A 25201-nucleotide genomic window follows, 5' to 3' on the forward strand; every position below is an offset into this window, starting at 1 on the left:
AAAAGTACAAAAAGACGTAAAAATATTGACGATTATATGACCTCAAGAGGATGGAGAAATAAAACTTCAAAGTCCAGTATGTACAGTGGAATTCTTAGGGGTAATAATGACTGGTCCACAGCGAGTGATACCCCAACCAGTGCTGGATGCAAATGCGAACATTAGTTCTGCAACAGCAGCTAAAGAAGCACAAAAGATTGTGGGAGTTTCAGGATGTTGGAGTGCCTTTGTGTCCCACCTAGGCTGGATTCTTAGGTCCATCTACAAGGTGACTAGAAAGAAGACGGAGTTCAGGTGGATGGATGTGCAAGAAGAGGATTTGCAGGCTACAAAACAAGCAGTCAGGGTTTATTATGCCCTTGGTCCACTGCAACCAGATAAACCATTTTGTCTGGACCTCACAGCGACTGAGCAAAAAACTTCTTTGGGGCTTGTGATACAAATCTATACTGGAGCAAAAAAAAAAAAAAAAAAAATTGAAAACATTTCTCCTGCCCAAAGACGACATTCACCAATGGAGAAGTGATTGTTAGCTGCTTACACAGCCTTACAACATGTTGAGGCAACTACAAAGCAGCAACCAGTGTCAGAACAGACTTACCAACAGCCGGATGGGTTCAACAAGAGGGTTTAGATGAACATACTGCAGTACCTCAGAAACAAACGCTACAGAAATGGAGGAGGCATTTGAGTGCAAGGGATGTCATCAACAGCTTGCCCACATCAGTACACAGGTTGCTGGTTTGGTCACCTTTCAATCAGATGAACTTGAACAATCCACTCTCCAAATGGGGGCAGCTCAGTGACCGAGGCTAAACCATGGGCACAACTGACAACAGATGAGAAGACCAGAGCCTGGTACACGAATGGCTCAGCACAACTACTATTAAATGGACAACTATGGGCAGCTACTAGCTACCAACCGGTAACAGAAACCATAATTCATGAAACAAGTGATGGTGGAGCAAGTCAAAATGCAGAATTCGAGGCTGTGAGCATGGTCCGGATATGGTTACTTTCGTGAAACAAAGGGCGAGGTCATATATACACAGACAGTTGGGCAGTGTATAAATAACTTTTAACATGGAAACACTGTCATTGGCAAGTACATGGAAAAGAAATATGGGGAGGTCCTGCAGTATGTGAGCCAATCTGAACTCAGTGCAAACAACGTTCTGTGTCAGTCAGAAATGTAAATACAAACACTCATTTTCCTCATAACGACGTAGCAGATCAACTAGTACAAGTTTGTTCCCTGACAGAGGCAGAAGATAAAAATATTGGGAGAGTGCCCCCATGTTCAGTCGGGACAAAAGAGGTGCCGAAGGCACTAGAGATTGGGTCAACCAAACGGGAATAACTGACACATTTGATGACCAGAGACTTTTTTGGCACACATTTCATGATCTAAACTACAGAAAACAAATTATAAAGAAGCCCAATGAGCTAATTGGCCAAGTTGGTTAAACCCTGACAATTGGTTTTCTGGGTGAGGAGGTTGGTTTCGTACTTTTTAAGATGCATTAAATGACCACTGTTATGGAGTACAAAGGGATGTGTATATGTCCAGCAAATGACTGGTTTTTAACTAGTCTCATTGGGGAAAAAGGGTGGCGGGACGGAGGGGCTTAGACTCAGATAGCCAACACCCAAATAATTCTCAGCTTCACCTGGAACTTTGAGAAAGCTGCGCCCATCAAAAATCCTGATTTATTTACAGAGTGCTATCTAGCAACGGGGCTCCTCAGGTTAAGACATTTCTCAACAATCAAATTGTATTCTGCAGCTAAGTACCTAAACTTTATATTTATCTTTTATACTAAACATTATCCTTTTTACAACTATTATTGTCTATCAATCATTGTAATCTCACACCACAACATAAGAGTTAATGTCCATCTTGTGACAGGAAGCTCGAGTGCCTAGCAGAGGTTGGAAGGTGGAAACCTTGTTTTGTCGCCTGAATGGAGGTTGTCCCCTCACCTAATGAAAGGAATAGCCCATTTCTGTCCACTATTTACATTTGTAATATCACTGTAGTTTCATTTTTGTGTACATTTATTTAGATTTCTTGGGCTGAACTTCTGTGCAGAAAACAAAAACAGACAACTGGGACGCACAAAATTTCCAATTATTTTTTATTTAATTTATACTCAAAATGCAGTTTCAATGCCTCCTCTAATAAAAAATATACATACACGTGAGTCTCTCACTGGAAATGAAAATATACGCTATTATGAAGATACACTGGAAACAGAGCCAAATGCTTTGTACAAAGAGGGGAATAGAACTTAATGTAGAACATTCATCTCGTACCAATACAGGTGACAACATCTGAAATACAGGAACATGAGATTCAGCATTATACAACACTAGGAGTTCCAGGCCATTGGATAGTAAAGCTGCCAATACATGCGGTGATTTGGATGACCATTTGGCCTCAAATTGTGCATACGATTGTCCAAAACTAGCGATCCCAATGAACAATGGATCACATCAGTCAGGACTGCCTGAAAATTGGTCACCTGATCACCGCAAGCTGCCAGTGTGGGTGGTCAGCAGTTGATCACAATAACTGAATACCTAACCAGCCACTTGTCTCTGACAGGACAGAATTTGCATGTGTATGTGCAGCTTAAGAGGAGGCTGTGGGCTGCAACCATATATACCCCAGTAAAAACCAATACAGCACTGAGAACAAGAGGCATACTGTGTGTCTCAAGGACGTTTTAATAGAAAGGATTCTCACAGTCATACCATGTATTAAACACTGGTTTTAGGTGTGTGCAATACCAAATGTTTTAGACAACAACAAAAAAAAAAGAAAAAAAAAAAGTTAGGCTAAATTTTATGACCATTGCAATGTGCTTCTCTTTTCAGCTTGCAAATGTCATGATTTCTAACCATATTTCACTTTAGTTTATTTGGAATCATAAAAAGAGATGTAGAATCGGGACATTAAATTAGAAATCCAAGCTATAAATTGTATTACATAATTGCAACGGTCATTATTCATAATGTATTACAATGTTTGATGCTTCTGTTTATGAAGAGTAACATTAAGGAAAACATTTCACCCACAATACTGAGAAAACGTTTTTCCTAACAATTTGCAAAACAGCCTAAGAACATTATTATTCCTGTACTCCACATGGTATAATTAACTTAAAAACGACAAAAACACACTATTTCATAAAAGAATAACTAAGTGAAACATTTAAATTTTTGCAAAAAAAACCCCAAAACCAAAAGTGTAATTTAACTTATGCACATTTATAGATGTTCCCTATACTGTCCAAACTGGATTACATCTACACACAATATGACCATTATGATGACAAATCCTTAAACCCTAAACAGGAGCTTATCTAAAAATACAATTAAAAAGGTTAGCAAACCACAATTATGAAAAAGTATGACATAAAAAGATTTAAATGTTTCAATTAAAACAGATGACTTAGTTTAGGATGATTCTAAATATATTTTGTGTTCTTGCTAATGTATTTCAGTCTATAATATACTACAATTATAGTGTACTACAGAACATAGTTGTCCATCAGGCGGCAGAGTAAAGAGAGCAGCATGTTGTATATTCCTGCCATATTAGAAACTCCATCATGGTTACTCCCAGACACCCCAAGCGCTACCAGCTTAGGCAGAATTTGTAGCAGGATATGTTGAGTGAGAGATGAGCCCCACGAACTACATGACAGTGTGACCTTGTCCATCAGCAAAACCTCATATGCTTTTGTTGGGTGTGTGGCCCTCAGCTTTCTTGAGTACTTTGTAACATCTCTAGCACATGAACATATAATTATAACCTCCACCCAATCTCACCTTATAAAATGTTATACCGCACTAACAATGTCAATGTATTAAGAACTATAATGAAAATATCACAATCCATTATCACTAAGTCCGGAAATGGTCAGCAGTAACCGTGTAAGTTCTGTTCACACCGGTGCAGCAGAATATAAAAATATGATGCAATGAGCAAATATAAAAAAAACTGTGGTGTTTATTTACAAGTGGAGGAAAAACACTGTCGGTCCTGTGTAGTCTGAATTCCTTAACTGAGTTTTATTTCACACTCAATGTTTTACTGCACTCAAGTCTACCCGTTAGTGGAGGTTACCAGTTGAAGGCTGAATACTTCTAAAAATGCACCACTCTGTGCCTCATGAGGTTACTTAGTTGTAGTGAATTGATAGGCAGCCTTGCTACATACTCCTGAATTGGTACAGCCCACAAAATGGCTACACCCACTGTGTGCAGGTGACAAGTACACTTAACTAAAATATTCCACAGATTGTGACATGGTTATGACCACAGCCTGCTTGATGAAAGGAAAAGTTTTGTTTTGGGTTTTTTAAAACAATTTATGTCACTACCATTCACGCAAATTAGTAAATAATACATCATTGGGCTGTATAGAGCATGACGGGATATCAATACATTTTTTTTAGCATGTGTATTGAAAGCTTTATTGATGCTAAAACATTTTATGTGCCCCATATCAGTGGTCGTAGTGGAAATTTAGTGGCGGTATTTAAAATGTAAAACTATCAAATTCCATCCGCTTACAAGGATGCTAGTAGGAGAAATGACGAAATGACCACCACTGTATACAAGCCCATTTTGAACACTGCTCCCATATAATCTAAAAAAGGCTGGTTACAGACAATTAAACCGTTTTACTGTGAAAAAGTTCTGAATGTAGAATTGAAAACAAGGAGTGCAGAGGGCACCCATCTTTCAAAATAAAACTATATATCTCATGTCTGCAACTCTGCTCATGTCTGTATACCAAAAGCAATTCACTTCTACATCCTTCAGCATTGATATTACTGAAGAAACCAGATAATCAGTTTAGCCGACTGAAAAATGAATCCAGTGATATGAAATTTAAAAAAACGCCTTTGAATACCCAAAAAAAGCATGACCTGTATCTGTCCCAAGAACTAGAGAATGCCCAATGGCAGATTAAAACAAAGCAAAAAAAAAAAATAAATAAATCGCTGGAGGGTGTGAACGAGGGAAGAATTTCTTCAGGATTATATACAGGGTGATTCAAAAGTCGCAGTACACCCTTTTATTTCAGAAACTCTACAGGAATTGGGCCGATTGGCCGATTTCAAGATGGCGCCCATGTTTGGTACATACCGTAAAAGATAGACCACGTCACTCATACCTTACTGGAGTATTCAGGTTTCCCAATTTCCTGTAGAGTTTTTGAAATAAAAGGGTGTACTGCGACTTTTGAATTACCCTGTATATATATTTCAGTGTACAATTTTGAATAAATGGTTATTAAATGCCATTGTTATCATGGACATACAATTACACATTCTTTCATGTTCATATGCCTTCTCTGCAATTTCACGGCATTGGCTTGTTTAATCCTTTGGGGCAGATTCAATTATTACAGTTACTACGGAAACTTCTCAGCTGATATTCGCTCGCAGCTCTACGAGCCGCAAGAAAAGAAAAAATTAGCTGAGATTTTCTGTCACACCCCGCGGCCGCGTTGTTCTGAAGAACAATGCGGCTAAGTGAATCTGCCCCTTTGAGATTATATCACAGCTTCCTACTTTATTTGTATATAAGGATGCTTCTACAATATAATGGTGTTTAGGTGCTGGTGACCGAGCCATTGAGCGGATTATTATATTATTAAATATTTATATATTAGAAAAGGTCTGCAAAAGATATTAATAAGGGTACATACACTGGCCCTGGTAAGTCCATCTTGTGTAAGCCACAGGAACATTCAGAAAAACAACATTTGGAAAAATAGCTGCAATTCAAAATCATTTGCCCTTTATAAAAATAGAAAACATTCAGCCACGTTCACTGTCCTTACCCAAGGAACCAAGTGTTCTATTTTAACCTATACTTTATATTTTATGCTATAGGGGACATTTATTTTCAGCATGTAATGTTAGTTGGACACATTGTACATTAATATTACTTTTCACCATGGATAGAATTTCAAATTGTACAATAAAATAGTAAATGGATAGACCCTTTTTCCTAAATTGGGAAATGTAGTTCAATAGCATCCAGAGATTCCCTAACTTCAACCTAATAAGTAATATAGAGATTCTGATGGAAAATATTCAAGTTTAAACAGCTTTCTAGAAAAAATAAAACGTAAAATAAAAGTTAAAAACCAAGAAGAATATGCATCAAATGCTTAGAATGTTTCCTAATTTTATAATAGATTTGCAATGCACAGTTTAGGAACATTGTTTGAAAAGAGAAACCACATCTGAGAAAAGGCAACTTTGTTAAATTAAAGTCTGACCACACCAGTTACGTCAAGTCGTGTGACATCGTCCACCTTTTATTTCGTGATCCCGTACCACACAGGGATACATTACAATCTATTGAGGAACTGGGTTAATTTACTGACCTGTGCATCATGTTGCCCAGCCAATTAACATGTGAAAATATGCATCAGTGGAACCAATATAACACATACACAATATATAGACAGTAGTCAAGTATTAGGTCGTCATACCTCAGATTCAGCAACACACTCAAATCTCTTATACGATTTAATAATATGTACATTGTTTTATACATCGACATATATCCATTACACACCGTGTATGCTGACTGTCTCCTTGGGAAACTGCAAAAGGATTCCTAAAGATGTTGGAGCATCTATGGTTGCCTAAACTAATATTTATGAGAATATAGCCAATCAATTCAGTAGGAGCCAGTGAATTCCCAGGCATGCAGCATTTGGTGCTTATCAAAACCTAGTGAGCCGACTAGTGATCCAGCTCACAGAATGGCTACATCTGGTGGATAGGCGTCAGGAACACTTTAATGACGGACTCAGTAGAATAACGTAATCAGGATTACACCAACCTGTGTACAAAAATACCTATCCCTTCTTTAACCATGGCATTGTATTTAATCCCTTGCAATCCCTTTTGTCAATGTCAAAAATGTATTTGCCATATTATGCAAGATGTTCTGTATACTTAACAAAACCATCTAGTACGGGTATTCTTAGTTTTTTAATAAGTCATATTCTCTCTCTTTAACAGGAATTGTGTAACCTTTTTAAGAAAATATTTGCCAAGCCTGATTGAACTATACAAATATTAGAGGAAAACCAGCAAACAAAATTTAAATTCTACCTTTTTGGAACACAAATATACACAAGCCTAGGAGGAAGAACAGATTCAATCTTTGGCTTGGATTTTCTTTACAAATGAATGGTCCAAGCTCACACATTACATTTACATCATATGTGTTTGGTTTTTGACAAAATAACTAGGGGAAAATTTGATGTCACTCAAGTGATATGATGAGGGAGCTGGTCCCAGGACAACATGGTCCAAGTGACATGACAAAGGTCAGTTCTAAGACGACTTTGCTTTCCTTGTTCCAGGAGAACACCCATTTTGCTGAATAGGACACAGAAGTATATTCAATTACTGACAACATTCAGTCGTTCTAGTAAAAGCAATCACCATGTTCTTGTTGAGAGGATTGGAAAAATATTGGAGGCATCCATGCCGATAGGTGGAGACGCACAAACATTCTGGCACTATTTTAATGTGCTACAAATGCTTGGGGCATCTGGGGGCAGACTTAGTCTCAGTCATAACTCCTACTAGCAAACAGAATAGTGTTGTCTGGATTGGTTTCCTACAACAAACTGGGCGCAATCCCTTACGTTACTGCTATAGGGGAAGGGGATCGTTTTCAATGTTTCCTTTTTATTTTGTATCCTACAGTAGAATCAAGGGCCTCCGCTATATGAATAATCTGCCTTGTTGTGCATCACTAGCTGGTTGTCCACAAAGTAGAAACTGTCTGATTGCGTCTCGTAGGGATGGATGATCATTTCACGAACTGCAAAATACAAAGAGCAATGCACGCATGAGAGCAGGAAAAACAATTAAACATCCTTTGGTAGAATTCTTAAACTATTTTTATAGTTAAAATAAATGTTAAACATCTTCTTTAGGTCATATTAAAGAAGGAAGAAATCTTGTTTAGTGAATAGGTAAGTAACAAGAAAAGAAAAATGATTCATTTCTAACACGTAAATGGTCAATATAGGTTTCTTGTAATATAGTGATTTTTAAACTTTAATTGAAATCATGTAACTGCGACTCATAGCTGCCACCCCTTAATATAACTGTGTCTATCCCAGTGTGGCGCCCCTAGAGGACACAGTTACCAGCATGCTACCTTCAGATTATGTTTCAACAATTTTTTTTCATTATTAAACCAGGTGTTGCTAGTTTGGGGTACAGAAGGGAAGGGCGGGAGCGGGGGGGGGGATAAACAGTTGTGAGACAGTGAGCAACAGATTGTCATAAATGCAGAGTATTGTTATGCCTGTTACATATACAGAAAAAGAATATAATAAATAGGGTCAGAGTAAAGAGTTAGACCCATATATCGCAGTTTCAGATGCAGAGGACAGTTGGGCTGAGGTCCAATGATATATGAGACATCTATAGAAGCAGAACAAAAGCCCTTGGGAAGGGTTCATATTAATGTTCTGTTTCTGCAGAATGTTTTTTTGGGTGAAAGTGAGATTTTCTATTTGCGTCACTTAGTCTGCTGTGTAATCAAGGTGGATAAACTTCTAGAAAAGTATGACTCCATTTCAACGTTTCTATCAATATTAGCAAGTGTTCTCACCAACAGTGGGGCAATTTGCAGTCTCCCTTTGGAGGGCTCTAGTGGTTTCCAGAATGTGCCCAAGGAAGTAAAGGTCCTGACTTGGTACGTTGGGAGAGAAAGAGTTGAGCAGAACCCCATCAGGGGTAACACGTACTGAAGCATGAGTGACCATCTGAATCAGGGTCCCAAAGCGTGCGATAAAAAGTGCCAGTCTGTAGAGGGGAACATTCTGTGCAGTGCAGCCGGAAGGAGGCACATTGTATCATCATCATCACCATTTATTTATATAGCGCCACTGATTCCGCAGCGCTGTACAGAGAGCTCATTCACATCAGTCCCTGCCCCATTGGAGCTTACAGTCGAAATTCCCTAACATACACACAGACAGAGACTATGAACTTCTACATGATTTAAACAGCTAAAAAGCTAAAAAGATATTCAACTATTTCTTAGTTTCCCTTATTTGGGTTTGGAAGGTTGCTTTGGGGTTAACAAAAGGTTGTACCACCTACATATGTTTCTTTAAGGGGAGGGGGCTCCTATGACTCACTTGGCTTGCAGACATAGGTTGTGGGGGGGTTCTTGTTTTGGATGGAATGAGTTAATGAGGTGGTGAATATGGAGATATTTATAGAAGTCCTTCTTTTGTAGGGAGAATTGAGACTGAAAAGATTGGGAATTGGCTTTTAGGACTTCAATATCTTTTTTTAATATTGCTACATACTGCCAGTTTCCCTGGCTAAGATTCAGTATTTTACATGTATTAATTGTAGAACCTGTGGAGAAAATTTTATGAGTGGGACTTATCTGGGGGAAGTCTTAAAGATTCAGAGCAAATTTAGATGAGGTAGATTTACAATGCGGTCAGAATTCTAGGGAGACCCAAATGTACCAATGAAGTATTTTAAAGCAGCCCTCCGTTCCATATCCACCAAAACCTCATCATTTGAAAAGAACCAGTATCCAATTTGTTCTTAAATGACTGCCCTGTGATCAGCTTCTAGATTGGGGCGTGCAAAACCTCCCCCAGACTTGGAAAGACAGAGGAGATCTCGCTTTCCTAGGCGGTTTCTCCTTCCAAATAAATTTGGAGATGGAAAACTGCAAAAAAAATAAAAAAGGAAGGGGGATAGGGAGCGAGATAGAAAGTATAAGATTTTTTGGAGTGCCATGATGTTCACCAAACCCACTCTGCCCATCCACGAGATCTGATCGGTGAGGCAAGAGTTTAGTATTAGATTCATTTTTACAAGGGGGGGCATGGCTGTCCATACAGTTTATTATGTTCTAAAGGGACAAAGAGTTGTAGTGACATTGTTTGGAATATGCCATGGATTTCTGGGCTCTGGATTTTCCCCGTCTGCCTCCGCCCGTGGTTTAATTTTTACATTGAAAATCGGTAGGGACAGTGGGCACCTCAAACTTGTGCGGTTTGATATAGTAAACTGGCTTCAGTAGAAGCGGATATTGAAATGGCAGAGGGAAAGGGCCAATATGTAGCTCAATATACGCCCAACAAAGCCAAATTTGTATAGGAATTGCTCCAAGTAAGACCAGTGAACACTAACAAATGGCATGAGTGGTCAGGTTCTAGTTGGTCATGAACAAAGCCAGCCTGATAGGTCTTAATTGATGTACAAAGAATCAGATTACATTTAGTGCCTATTAGTTTAGCAGATCTTGAGATCTGTGTTTAGGAGAACTATGGCATGATAATTAGGGTGGAATCCATTTCAGGTTAAGGTACGGGTATTATTTGGGATTCAAGCAACTCCAATGGAAAGGCCTTAAAATTCAAGCTTGGATTTTACAGGCTGGTAAGGGTAGGAGGCAGTTCTTATTTAGGAGAGTATAGAGTGAAATGGTGAAGCAGTCTGGGCTTGGAGATTTACCAACTGGAAGGGCGATACTTGCTTTGAACACATTGCCTCGGTCAAGTTTAAAAAAAAAGACAGGAGACAGGAGTTACTGCGGGCAGAGAAGTGTTCTGCAGGTATGCCGGGATGCCCTGTTACTGCGGGCAGAGAAGTGTTCTGCAGGTATGCCCCGTTACTGCGGGCAGAGAAGTGTTCTGCAGGTATGCCCCGTTACTGCGGGCAGAGAAGGGTTCTGCAGGTATGCCCCGTTACTGTGGGCAGAGAAGGGTTCTGCAGGTATGCCCCGTTACTGTGGGCAGAGAAGGGTTCTGCAGGTATGCCCCGTTACTGTGGGCAGAGAAGGGTTCTGCAGGTATGCCCCGTTACTGTGGGCAGAGAAGGGTTCTGCAGGTATGCCCCGTTACTGTGGGCAGAGAAGGGTTCTGCAGGTATGCCCCGTTACTGCGGGCAGAGAAGGGTTCTGCAGGTATGCCCCGTTACTGCGGGCAGAGAAGGGTTCTGCAGGTATGCCCCGTTACTGTGGGCAGAGAAGGGTTCTGCAGGTATGCCGGGATGCCCCGTTACTGTGGGCAGAGAAGTGTTCTGCAGGTATGCCCCGTTACTGTGGGCAGAGAAGGGTTCTGCAGGTATGCCGGGATGCCCCGTTACTGTGGGCAGAGAAGGATTCTGCCGGGATGCCCCGTTACTGTGGGCAGAGAAGGGTTCTGCAGGGATGCCCCGTTACTGTGGGCAGAGAAGGGTTCTGCAGGGATGCCCCGTTACTGTGGGCAGAGAAGGGTTCTGCAGGGATGCCCCGTTACTGTGGGCAGAGAAGGGTTCTGCAGGGATGCCCCGTTACTGTGGGCAGAGAAGGGTTCTGCAGGTATGCCCCGTTACTGTGGTTTAGGTTTACTGGGCATGTCCTTTAGATTGTAATCTTTAGACTAGCAGAAGGTAAATAATCAGCTACATCGTAAGGGTCATCTAACATTACTTGATCATCATTTAAAAATTCTGCTTTTAGGTCACACTATACATCATTTACAGGCTAATAATTTGTCAGCTCTTATGCCCATTGTATAGAGACTATGGTGAAGTCTAGGGTCATCTGTTTCTATTTAGGTCATTTATGTGGCCCTAAGCCTATCCGTGAGGCTTATTTTGATGCCCTGTCACTTGTCCTTCTCTGAATATGTTAAATAAGCATATGCTGGTGAGTTGCTTGTAACAGAGCAGAACAAGCTGAGAGTATGAGAGTAGGTCAGTCTGCTGTACTAATTCAGTAATTCCTCAGTCTGATAGTATTGCGGGATGTGAGTGGCCTATAGCCACCATTTTGTCCTTAATATTTTGTAACACAGTTTCAGTGTTTTCCTGCTCTTCAATGAGCTCATTATGAGACTTTACCAACTCTTAAAGCAAAGATTCCACATGGCTCACTGTCACCAGCTCACAAATGTCAGCCTTGATGTCTGTCAGTGAGGGTCCAACGTGAGTCGCATCTGATCCAAGTGTATGTAACAGAACCTTTATGGCATTCTGTAATGGAGCATTGTTCTCCAGAAGTGGAAGTGAAACGCACACAAGGTTATGACCAAGGGTTGGGTACGAAATAATGATCCTCATTATTCCGACACTACTTACACCAACATGGAAAGACCGAAGGGCTCCTTCCCCGACCAGCGTGCAGGACAACTTCTGTGTAAACCGACAAAGTCATGGTGATCCCTGAATAAGCCGGCGCCAGCTGATGACGATACTGGTAACCGCGACGCAGTCATCGGTACTGCGAAGGGGGTAATGTAAGAATTACCCCATCACAGTCGGTTTACACAGAAGTCGTCCTGCACGCTGGTCGGGGAAGGAGCCCTTCTGTCTCTCCACGTCGGGGTAAGTTGTGTCAGGGTAGTCAGCATCGATATGCTGACTACCACCGATAACCAATGAAGAGCACAGCAAAACAAGTTTCTCAAACATATTATAGTCATGAAAGATATGAAGCGTTTAATATAAAATTATATATATATATATATGGCTTTGACTTCAGGCACACCCTTGCTGTTCTACTGTGGGAAGAGACATTTCAAACCATGACAAAATTGTGGAGGTTTAGTACAGGGTCCAAACGGTACAATCAAAAGTCCTGGGTTTCCACATGGGTATCCAAACTATGCTAACTGTACTTGGATAATAATCACTGGAGAGAGAAACAGGATTCAACTGTCATTTCACATCTTTGCCCTGGAGGAAGATTTTGATATTTTATCAGTTTACGATGGACAGACTCAACAAGGAAATTTAAAAGTCAGAATAAGGTTGGAACTGTGAAGCTTATGGTTATGCATACGTGGAAACCTGCAATCAACAACTTGTTTGATACGCGAGACTTTCTCTGTTTTCTGGTACGCAGATTTTATACTCATTCTTCACTTATAAGGGTGTCCCTTTATGTGACTTAGGGATTCAGGTCCCACACCCCCTATAGAACATTATCATCCATTGCGGAGTTACACTGTTTGTTTTCTTTACATTGCTTTGCTGATTTATGGAGATTTGGAGGAATCAGACCAGAATAGAGGCTACTCCAACATCGCTTTGATATTCACTGATGCTTACCTAACGGTACGCATATTATTACCTTTATCTAGCTGTACATTTTGATATCACACTATGGGGTGCCCCGCCTGGTGTATGTGTGTATGTGTGTATGTGTGTATGTGTGTATGTATGTATGTATGTATGTATGTATGTATGTGTGTGTGTATGTATGTGTGTGTATGTGTGTGTGTATGTGTGTGTGTATGTATGTGTGTATGTATGTGTGTATGTATGTGTGTATGTATGTATGTATGTATGTATGTATGTATGTATGTATGTATGTATGTATGTATGTATATATGTATATATATATATATATATATATATATATATATATATATATATATATATATATATATATATATATATATATATATATATATATATATATATATATATATATATATATGGGCATATTCAATTCTTGACAGTTCCCGTCGTGGTACAACGGTTACCGGTGTTACGGTAATAGTAAGCCGGATTTCAGCTCACGGCTCCCTGAAATCCAGCGAGAAAAGTACCGTAACTCAGATATTTACGCGCACGGTTACCATAATGACGGTAATAGTGCACGCGGCGCGTTAATTTTGGCTATAACACCAACAATTAAATATGCCCCAATAAATGTGTAAAATTAAGGATACTCACTAAGATCTTCTGAAAGTTGTGGGAACTCGTAGATATGTTCACACGTGTTTTTACTGCTGGGGATGCAGAAACCAAACTCGAAGTCAAAACTTTTCAAAAGCTGGTCACGAAAGTAATGTCTCTCAATCATTCGGAAGTTACTAATGGGTTTATCGCCAACTGTAAATTCAACCCTGAAAAAAATGGAAGTATTTTAATATAATGATAAAACAAAAACATTTTGCTAAATTATAAAAACAAGCTGACCTTAAACACAAAAAATGTAATGAAAATATTTTGTTCTCATTGTTTAATTTGTTCTCTTCAGAATGTTTATTGCACTATACATTTCCATAACCTGCTATAGAGTTTGAAGGTCATACTGGGATTCGTTAAAAAAGAAAAAAACAGAAACATCCATTGAGCAACTATTTGCTGAGTAAACTGAAAAGTGCAGTTTCACCATTTATAATTTTTGTTTTTAGCTTAGTACAACACTAAAACATGATAGTTCCATGATAGAATATTTATACATCTGCATCCAGGCTCCACAGATGAACAAGTTTGTGGTTAAACTGGTAATTAACACCATGTTACAATTATTTTTTTTTAAGCCATGGAGCACAAAAGTAATTTGCCATTTCAGAGAATGTTGCACATCACTGCAAGGGAACCAAGGCCTTGTAGTATTATTGCGCAATAACTAAATATATACACAAATCAGGGGCAAATGTAGGATTTCTAAAGAGGGGTCTCCAAGCCATGCCACCAATGAGCAAGACCAGTATGCATGGGGACGGGTCTATAATTTTAGACAATGCTGGGATGCTCTCCAAGTCTTCCTAACCCCATCATATACACTGGGGAAGCCACCTTAAGCATACAGTGCCCCAGACTGGGAGGGGGGTCCCATGCACCTGGAAAACCCCCCTGGGTGCGCCCCTGCAAACATTATCATGGTGTTTGTCTTTTATGTATGTTATATAGTATAGATGTTGCTGCAGCAGTCTAAACTAGTGAAAACCTCTCCTTGGAGCACAAAACACTAAATACATCTATGAGAGCCATCATTTGGCATGCTTGAGATTTAGGAAATTTTTAAATGGATAGTGTATGGCAAGCAAAATTGCTTCAAAAATAAATAACCTAACCTATCCAGAAAACCCTGTATGCCTTTCACCAGATTACCCTTGCCATAAGCATCCTAGTAGGTTGTGAAGCACTGCTCCTCACAGGGACTGTTGGATGACGCAACTGGTAATAGGACATGATCATGGAGTAGCAGCAATCATTTATTTTTATATTGCTGGGTTTTACAACGTTCTAGATAACGTGTTACCGCGCCTATATAATATTTAAAAAAGAACAACTATTTTTTTTATAATATGCACTGCAAAGTACAATTATGTCTTAAATCCCAAAACTATACATTTACTTACGTGGCTCCAACTTGGCGCAGTCGGAGGAAAGCGGGCGTGAACTGATATCGCACAAATCTGCCTGCATTTGGATCGCCATCCTTTTTATCACCGTGCTCTCGTTCTAAAATATACAAAGCGGCATTCATACATAAAGCAACATATTTACATTGACAACAAACTTTGAACTTTATTAGACTATGGAGCTAATCTAAGCAAAACAAAAAACTAAATGAATCCATCAAACAACCATGGAAAGCTTTTAGGCTTACAGTACCAGTCCCCTGGTTGCAGGACTGCTTGCAGTTTTTCCTCCTCAAATTTGCTCTTGTATTGAAATTGTCATTGCTATTAAAGGAATTTCCCTCTTTATAGCAACTAGTGTTTAATGTTTCTTATATAGTTTATCAAATTATTATGTATAGAGCTACAGTTCCCTGCTAACTAACCCAGTAACAATGGTTTCATAATTTGCCCACTAGGTGGCCCTGTTCTATTAGGTTTTATGGGTGATTTACAAACCCATGCAAAGTAAATAGAAGGTGAATATATGAGATTGTTCAACCGTTTTCCTGCACCACTTTTACTAGACTCTTATTACTACTCTGTACTTCTGGGTAGCACTGCTCCTTCTATTGTCTAATGTGCAGTTTGTGACGTTACTCTTGCCTCCATGTTTCTGTTAAACACACTGTAGTTAACAGTTAGCACTGTTCTCACTGGTAACCTCCTCCAGAATATGAGCGCTCATCTCCTGCTGCTGTGAATTCTGATCAGATTGGCTACAGGTTGTTCAACTTGTACTCATCCAGGTTGTTCCCAGTTTTGAAGATTAAGTACAATAATGTGCTCAAACCCTCAAACACACCTTAAAACATTTGCAACATTTATAGTAGTCTGGTTGGTTATTTGTAAAGTACTGGAAGTATCACATTATACAATGGCATTTCCTTGTACTATTAATCTATTAAGAAATGTTGGGCTTCGCCCCCTCCTGTGTCTTGATAAAATGCCATATTATCCTGCTGCTGCTTTGCCACTGGGTCTCATTTAGGTCCAATGGCATCTCCTTCAACTAGTAAGTAGTGCTGGTTCTGGTAACGGTTGATTCCAGTAGGGATGAGCTTATATTGTTTAATGGCCTTGACATTGGTGCCACCATGGATGATGATGGTGCTAAGCTTGAGACGTATCAGTTATCCATAATCTAAAATCCATAATCTTCCCTTATGCTGATTAAGGACCACACATACATATACACATCTTCTCATGGCGGTGCTGCTGCCGCTGGAAACTTAACTTAAAAGTTGTGAAAATATACCATAAAATGGGGTAAAGGAAGGAATAGGTAAAATCTTGGGAGTAAAACTTATTACAGACCTGGGACTCTGTAAAACATTAATATTCCAGCAGGAAACTACCACATCCCCCAACAAAAAAACAATGTCCTGGAGTGGCTTTGTCAAAGTCCAGGCCGTAATCTCATCAATAATCTGTGCAATGATCTGAAAGTTGCTGTTCACCAAAGAGACCCATCAGGGGGAGGAGGGCGCTTGGGGCAAACAAGCAAAAGCACAAAACAAAAAAAAACAAAAAAGAGCGTCTATAAGGTGGATTTATAAATGGAACAGAAAAGCACAATGGCCAGTGAAAGCACCAGGATGCCTTCACCTCATCATATACATCAAGGAATTCTAAGATTCACTGGAGATGGCTTCCCCATGCTTGTTCTGTTATCACCATCTATGCATGGAGATAACAGAAGACAATTACTAAAAAAAAAAAATAAAAAAAAAAAAAATGCTTTATTATTTGAATAAAGCATTTTTTTCAAATTGTGAAAGGTTCATTTTAATATTGTATTTATGTATCGTTATTTAATTTTTTTAATTATTGTTTATTTATTTTTTTCCCCTTCTATTGTTGGCACTGGAAGTCCAATTATGCACAAGCCACATGCATATATATGCCATAAGACTGGCCTGATAAAGAGATACGTTAACCTATACCGGTAAACTGTCTGTTTTCTATTTGTACTTAAGAAAAAGCTTTTGAGTTTATTTTATTATTATTAGCATATTGTGTACTGATCAGTGGTCAAAATGTACAAATGGAGAGATTTTATGAGATGGTATAATTTTATTCCATGAAAAACACCAAAGCCAAGGAATACTTTTAATAGCCATGTATTAAGTAAAAATAATTCCACACAGGAATTAAGCACAGCCAAGTTGCCTGGTGAAAATATAGACTAGCCTAATACTCTCTCTTACAAGACCTGAAACATTTAAAAAACATTCACTAGCGACAAGTTTAATAAACTTTCTTCTGCAATCTTGCAGATGTGTCACCCAACATGTTGCATATAGAACATTGTATATTGCTACAAAAGAAATCTTATTTTTATGGATTTTCAGATTATCCCTTTAAACAGCCAGCACTTGGTTTCTTGCCCATTAAACCTGTAAGCCATCAAGTGTTTTTCTTATGTCACTAACCAGATGCTGGTGGCTTTGTGATCTCAAACAGGACTGTTCCAGATTCCATGTCACGGATTTTAAATCTAGTAAAATCTATCTTGTAAATGTTTTCCTCTGGAGTGCACAAGTAATCTGTAAAGAAAGGAAATAATTGTTCAGGATGTCATAAGTAGAAAATAAAGATGCTTTTCAGATATGGTGACAAAAAAGAAAATTACAAGCAAAATAAAAAAAAAAAAAAAAAGGAAATATTTCAAATTTTATTTAAATACTTTAAATAAACTCAACACAAGCAAGGACAACTTTTGCACATCTAGCAGTTTGCAGTAGTGGGACTTCTATGTATAAATTATATGCAAGTATAATTTGCAAAGTGCATAATGGCTTTATTTACATGGGATGGTCTAGAATAGACATTTTTTGAAGGTTTTCACTATTTGCCATGCAGTATGGATGAGGGTTTTGGACTACATTATAATTCAGACCTAGTTATATGTAAAAGTATAGGCCAACACTTTGTAGTAACTATAGAAAAATCAATTTAATCTCAAAATCTGTTATTGAGAGCAAGAGCCAAAATAATGCAAGAACAGGTACTAAAGTACTATATACACACACACACATACAGAGTCCTGGTCAACATTATTATCCCCCTTGAATTTTTTGTATAACGTGTATAATATCTTCAGAAATACATGGAAACAACCCAACGTCATATTAGAATATTGAAATAGGATGTCCAATGTTATGAACCTACTTTCCTTTTCAAATTACATGTAGTAATGTCAAAGGCAAAATAGAACATATGACCTGGACGGTATTAAAAACACCGTTCCTTAATATTTGGTTGCACGCCCATTGGCAACAATGGCTACCACCAGACGTTTCTTATAGCCATCTATAAGCTTCTTGCACCTGTCTGGTGGTAGGTTCTGCCACTCATCCATTGCAATTTATTGAAGGTCTTGGAATCCTGTTCATTTCTCAATGGCAGATTTTAGCTCTCCAAAGATTTCCAACTGGATCGAGATTATGACTCATTACCTGCCAGTTTAAAACAGTTCATTTTTTCCTTTTGAACCATTCTTTTGTGCTTTTCGACCCAAGCCTAGTTTTCTTACACTGGGTAGCATGGTAACCCTCAGATATGAAGATTCCTTCAATACGATCAAGGCCTCCGGTACTGGAGGCAGCCTCAAAACATTATGGATCCTCCACCATGTTTAACTGTAGGTAGGGTGGTGCTCTCCTTAAAAGCTTCCAAGTATAAATAAACTGCTGATCTGCATTTCCAAAGACCCCTATTTTAGTTCCGTCTGATCACAGAACATTTGCCAAGTAAAATTTTGATTTTTCTAAGTAAGTTTTGCCAAAGTTTTTGGCCAATCCGTGGCCTTTGCCCATAAAGTCCTTCTTGGTTTAGTGTGCAACATATGGTAGGGGTTGAAACCATCACCCCAGATTGTTCCAGGTCAGCCTTCAGCTCTTTTGATGTTTTACGTGCTGTTTTCCCACAGTTCGTACCAACCTTGGAAGACTTTATAAATTTTCCGCTTTCCCCCACGCTAAGCGGCGTTCCATGAGTAGCAAACTTCTTAATAACATTGCACACTGTTGAAACTGGAATGCTAAGGGCTTTGGAGATGGCCTTGTACCCTGTAGAGGTCTTGTGTCTGGTGATAACAGTACTTCCGATGCTCTCAGACAGTTCTCCTGTCTTCACCATTGTGAAAAAGTAACGGAATAAAGAGCAGAATTTTTAAACATTAAAGCGATCATTCATTGGTAATTCAAGTTATGTGACCAGCTACAATGTATCACAGGTGACTCATTTCTAAATTTATTAATCTAGCTCCTTTTCAAAATTCATTTGTATTGTTTAAAAGGGTGACAATAATTGTGACATGGCAATCGCTCAATTTTTATACGTTTTCCTACTATTGCTTTTTAAAATTGTTGTTGTATCCTTAGCTGTTATACTAAACATGAATATATAGAGGCCAAAGCTGATTCACTACATTCCTTCCCCCCCCCCCCCAAGAGATACTGTACTTGAAATTCAGGGGTGTCAATAATGTTGATAACAACTGTGTTTGTAACGCTCCGACACTGAACAGATCATAACACAAATAAATTGCATAGAATGACATGAAACAGATTAAATATGGCCCTACACACATTAGAGCACAATCTAAAAGGTGGGGGGTACAATTGATATATAAGGCAGCGGAGTAACATTTTAGCTGTTGGTGAGGAAAGTGCTTGTAGAGACTATTAGGCAAAAACATCAACCACCACCAATAAAGCAGTTGTTGGCGACTGGCATTTCTGTGCAGCTAATGGTGTTACAAATGCAATGAAGAGAGATAGCGGCAAGTTACATGAAAGATGAATTATGTAATTAAAGAAATCTTAGGATTATCAACTGCTGGCAACCAGGAGTGTGTTTCACCACTTAGCTCAATTCTACCTCCTCATTCTTCTGGTTCTAGAAGAGGCTTTTGCTGTACTGCTCCATGTGCACTGTTTGTGTACTATAAGGAACAACACACCTCACACTAAGTTATTATACACATTATATAAGTCACCTGCAGTCACATGCCTTAATATGGCATTAATTCTGCTTGGCGACTACCAACATCCCTAAACGTCACAGCGGGAGGTATACTATCCCATACACATCATATTAAAGCATATGTTTTTATATTATTCTGACCATTTTAAAATGACCACACATGGGCTGGCCCTGCCAACAGACACACGTGCAGTGTGTCAAGATATTTGTCTTCACACACAGGTGGTAAATTGGGCAAATCTGGTTGTTTTGCACTTTGAGCAAGATAATCGATCTCATGAGGATCTGTTTGTACAGGATTTAGAGAGGGGAGGGGGGGGGGTGACAAAATCTGGTCACCATGGCAACTTGAAAACAGACCCCGGCAACCTCCTACAGCATAAATCACCTGTTACCCACCTTGACGTGAACCCGGATCTGCAACAACGGTCGTGAACAGACCACAGGTGAATGATCCCTCCCTCCTGCGCAGGCCTCTCTCTCTGCCGCACCTATACCCACAGCTCTACTCACCCAATCCCAGGAGATCCTGGGCTTGGTTGAGGAGACCAGCAGTCATTCATCTGGGTTGGGGGATACATAGAATAGCCAGCAAGTTAAAATTCCTTTTACAATACATATGGACTGCATGTTGCTGGGCACCAGAGTTGGGTTGAGTTGCTGGGTGCTACAGACAGCACACATGGTACAAGAATATCTGTATAATTGTTCTGTGTGATACAGGTGCATGCTGGGAAACGCTGTGTAAGTGCGTTGGTTACATTCTGGAGGGGGGGGGGGGGGGGGGGGAGTGTTTGGAGCGGTTATATGCTGGAGAGCACACGTTGGGCAAAAACTCCCATAACAGTTTTATAAACCAATGCGTCCCACAAGCTTTTCCTTCATAAATTAGCAGATAGATTTAAATCTGATCATTCTTTGGCATTGCGCTAGTTTTGTGGCCACCCCCCCCCCCCCCCCCGATATATATTGTAGAGTCATTTTGGTTAGATCTCCCATGAATCCTTGCTTTAGGGCTGTCCCAGGTCTTAACACTTGAAATGCTGCATTTGAGTAAAAGTGGACTCTTATGTACCTAGATAAAAACCAAACATGGGTATAAGACGATTTAACTTTTTATTGCAATTGCACCGAAAAGCAAGGCAACTGGACATGTGTTACTTAGGAGTGTGAAAGGGTTAATCAAAACAAAAAACAAATCTAGTCTAAAATAATTACACTCCCGCCCATTTCTGCCTCTAAGATTTTGTTCACGTGCTTACAGTATTAGGAAAGCCTCGGTTACTCCCTAATTGATCCCAAACTGGAATCACAACCTAATTTAAATCAGACTTACTGGGAACCAAACAATTCCCTGCATGTAGGGTTATAAAAACAAAGTCTATCTGGCACATTAATTCATTAAGAACAAAAAGACAGAACATTATTAAATTGAGTTTAATATGACAAAAAGTCAATGCTTATTGACTAAAAATTACAAACAAATTAACATACAGAAAACAACAAACACGGTTTTTAAAATTAAAGGATAAAAACAGAAAACTGTCATATTACACTCAGACTATTTTTGCGTACTGTGCTGTCCAGGAAGGCTAGAAGGTATAGACAATTCATCAGCAGAAGACTGAGCCCCAAAATCTGACACTTTCTAAAAAGCCTTTTATTACTTTTAAAAACGCTCATTGCCCAAACCACCTTCTCTGTGACATCACTCAAGAACTGTGCTGGTATGCAAATCTGTTTTACCACAGTTTTATTGGCGTGTTATTATTGTAAAATTGTAAAGGTGCACCATGCTCTGCAGTGATGGACAGTGGGGAAAATAGCATTAAGAAAAAGAAGTTCTAGTAAGGGGTGGTAGAAATATTATAAGTTTCTACTAGAACATAGCAGACATATGACGTCCAGTAAACATGCAGGGTTCTCCCCAGAAAATGTTGCCAGCCGGGTGGCATTAAGAAGTAACTGGGTGGGGGCAGTTGTAGTACTTTGCAATAATATTGAAAAATATTGAAAGTTGTTGCCCACACCTGCCAGGACTGGTCAGATTGGTGGTCAGTGTTCTGACACACACACTGCTGGCTGTAGTGCTCACATAGTGCCTGTTAGAATAATAAACCATTGTTTCTCCAATTATAATAGGACTCTGTTGGGCTCCAAGACCCGGGTGGCAAGTAAAAGCAGTCGGGTAAAACACCCGGGAAATAGGTGCTGGGGAGAACACAGACATGGTATGATTTTTTTAAACATTTGCACACTGGAGCTGATGCAGAGATGGACTCAGACATGCACTGTGCATGCTTATCATCACCACCATTTATTTATATAGCGCCACTAATTCCGCAGCGCTGTCACATCAGTCACTGCCCCATTGGGGCTTACAGTCTAAATTCCCTAACATACACAGACTAGGGTGAAAAAAAAAATTTCGGTTAGCAGTCAATTAACCTAGTATGTTTTTGGAGTGTGGGAGGAAACCGGAGCACCCGGAGGGAACCCATGCAAATACGGGGATAACATACAAACTCCACACAGAGAAAGGCCATGGTCTGGAATTGAACTCATGACACCAGCGCTGTAAGGCAGAGGTGCTAACCACTATGCCACCGTGTTGCTCATAAAAAGCACCCGCCATACATAACCAGGAATACAGAATGGAGTGCATCTGACACTTGCCCTTCCTTACGCCTGGAGAGGCGGAATGAAGAGAAGGGGTGCTTTGACATAGGCAGAGTACAGTGACAAAAAAAACGTACAGAAACATTATGGAAAGTAATGCTTTTGATGTATTAAGTTTCCTATAAGGAAATATACCTGCACTTTGGGGGATTTGTATAGAAACAATGATATTTGAAGTCACTCAATCTTTGCGGACTGGACAGTAAACCATAGTTAACAGGTAGTTAACACTCAAGCCAAGTGACAAAAAAAACAGAGGAGTCTCTGTGTAACCAGGAGGTAACCAGCACCTGTGCATTAGGATCTCTGCAACAAAATGGCTGTTAGTTGAGAGGAAGGTTTCTCTGTAAAATAGGTGACTGACAGTTGTGGTGGGCAGGGTCTGAGAAAAAAAAAAAAAAACCCACCAGGGACCGGCAGTTGTGGTTGTACAATATAAGGTTTGCAATAATTACTTAACCCTGGGCAATATGTCTAGTGACACTGACATATTTGCTTGATAAGAGATTTGGGGGGGGAAGGATTTAATGTGCTAGAGATTTTGGGTTGGCAATGCGCTCAATTGAAATTGATTACACCAGGACTTTCAGGCCCAATAAATTAATTGGTAGATCAACATACAGACTGTACAACACATGTACAATATATATTATATAGAATAAAAAATGAAATCTATACCCTTGTTTACAGTGTGCAATATTATATTCCCTATTCCCAGGAGAATTTGTTTATAAAACCCGAGCGTGCATTTGGTTATTGGAAAGACTACGGTGCTTGAAAGAAAGCATGGTCAAAATCACCGAATTATATATTTTTTGCTCTACAATGACATTAAATTAAAAGATATTTATTCAGAAATTTAGCACAATGTTGAAAGGAATGAATTCAGGAGCCAGTTGGCCAACCTAGGAACCAGCAGGATCTTCCAAGGAGCCAAAGAAGATGTAATTCCAAACACATACCAAAATTGTAAAACGATCTGCTCACCAGAGCACAGAATACCTCCAGTCATGAAGAGGATGAATTGGCAACTTCTTGATGTGAAGAAATATAAATTAGTGAAGACATTCAAGATTAAGTAATTACCACATGTGGTCACAAAAGGAAGATCCTCAAAACCTAACCTACAGCAGGCTTAAGAAATACCATTCAGACTGAAGTTGTGTAATCACGGATTTCAGTTCAGCACCACCACATACAGATGCAAGAGTGGTATAGGCAGAAGGGAGACCAGAGGGATGTTTACCTAGGAAAAACGTCTGGAATATCACACAATGGTCAGGATTTTTCCTACACATGTTTTACGGACGACTAATTAAACTGCCGCAACTGAACAGTTTCCATGGCCCATTAATAGTTGTAGACATTCAATGCAAAAGAATAAGAGAATTCCAATACCTGAAATTCCTCAGTCACAGGTTATTCAAGTGTAATACTGCATTTTATAAGGCATTATTGTGACTAAGCATACAAGATACAGTTTAATAGTACAAATTACTTTTTTCTTTACATATATGTAACATTACGTGGGTGCTTACAAATTATGTTAATGAAGCACACAGCTTCCCATTGGAAATTACCCTGGAATCATTCATACATTTCTCCAGAGTTGTAACTTAACATTTTAGCGCCTGGGACGAGAAAGAAAACTGGTGCCTCGCTTGCCCTTAATTTGAAACCAAACCAATCTAAAATATTCATAAATTGCGCCTCCTTTCAGCGTTACACCCTGGGCGGTCGCCCCTCTCGCACAGCCTTGGTTATGACCCTGCATTTGTCATGGACTCCTACCACACAATATAGTGAACGGAACCCATAAATGAAAAAAAAAAAAAAAAAATCACTAGTCATGCCAAGTAAATAGTGTAAACATACAGACTATATGAAATACATGCATTTATAGCAAAACCTTTACTATGTATATATATTTATAAGGATTACTTGATTATTCGGTGTAAAGCTGACTGTCCATTGCAGCTGTGTTAAAGTGTGTCCCATATTTTTAGACCTGTGCCCTGATGGGATTTCTTACAGATCAAAAAGCGGACAATACCTATGAACATATTTAAATGTATATTTAATAATGTCCTTCACAATATGATCTCAAAAGGCCATGGAGCAATACAATCTCCATTGTGTCATGTTTCCTCAATCTGATTAAAACATATTTGATGATTATTTAAAATGAAAACATTAACTTATAAAGCATAAGAACAGATGGTAAGAACTGCATCTAAAAGACAGTAAAAGAATTATGTTTATTTATTACTGGTGGCCCGTGGACTGCGACAGGTAACATTAGGAGTCTCT

General features: G+C 39.2%; 1 protein-coding gene across 1 annotated transcript in view; it reads right to left on the reverse strand.

The window, feature by feature from the left end:
• Window positions 1–2121: 2121 nt before the first annotated feature.
• The window catches only part of UNC119 (unc-119 lipid binding chaperone), a 50572-nt gene continuing 27492 nt past the window's right edge, over window positions 2122–25201 (reverse strand). The window contains exons 2-5 of the mRNA XM_075196803.1: window positions 17656–17769; window positions 15179–15281; window positions 13761–13933; window positions 2122–7875 (exon numbers count right to left, since the gene is read on the reverse strand). Coding sequence (XP_075052904.1) covers window positions 7763–7875; window positions 13761–13933; window positions 15179–15281; window positions 17656–17769 — 503 coding nt within the window. The 3' untranslated portion in view covers window positions 2122–7762. The remainder of the gene's footprint in view (window positions 7876–13760; window positions 13934–15178; window positions 15282–17655; window positions 17770–25201) is intronic.

This window comes from Mixophyes fleayi, chromosome 2, assembly GCF_038048845.1.
Source record: "Mixophyes fleayi isolate aMixFle1 chromosome 2, aMixFle1.hap1, whole genome shotgun sequence".
NCBI lineage: Eukaryota > Metazoa > Chordata > Amphibia > Anura > Limnodynastidae > Mixophyes > Mixophyes fleayi.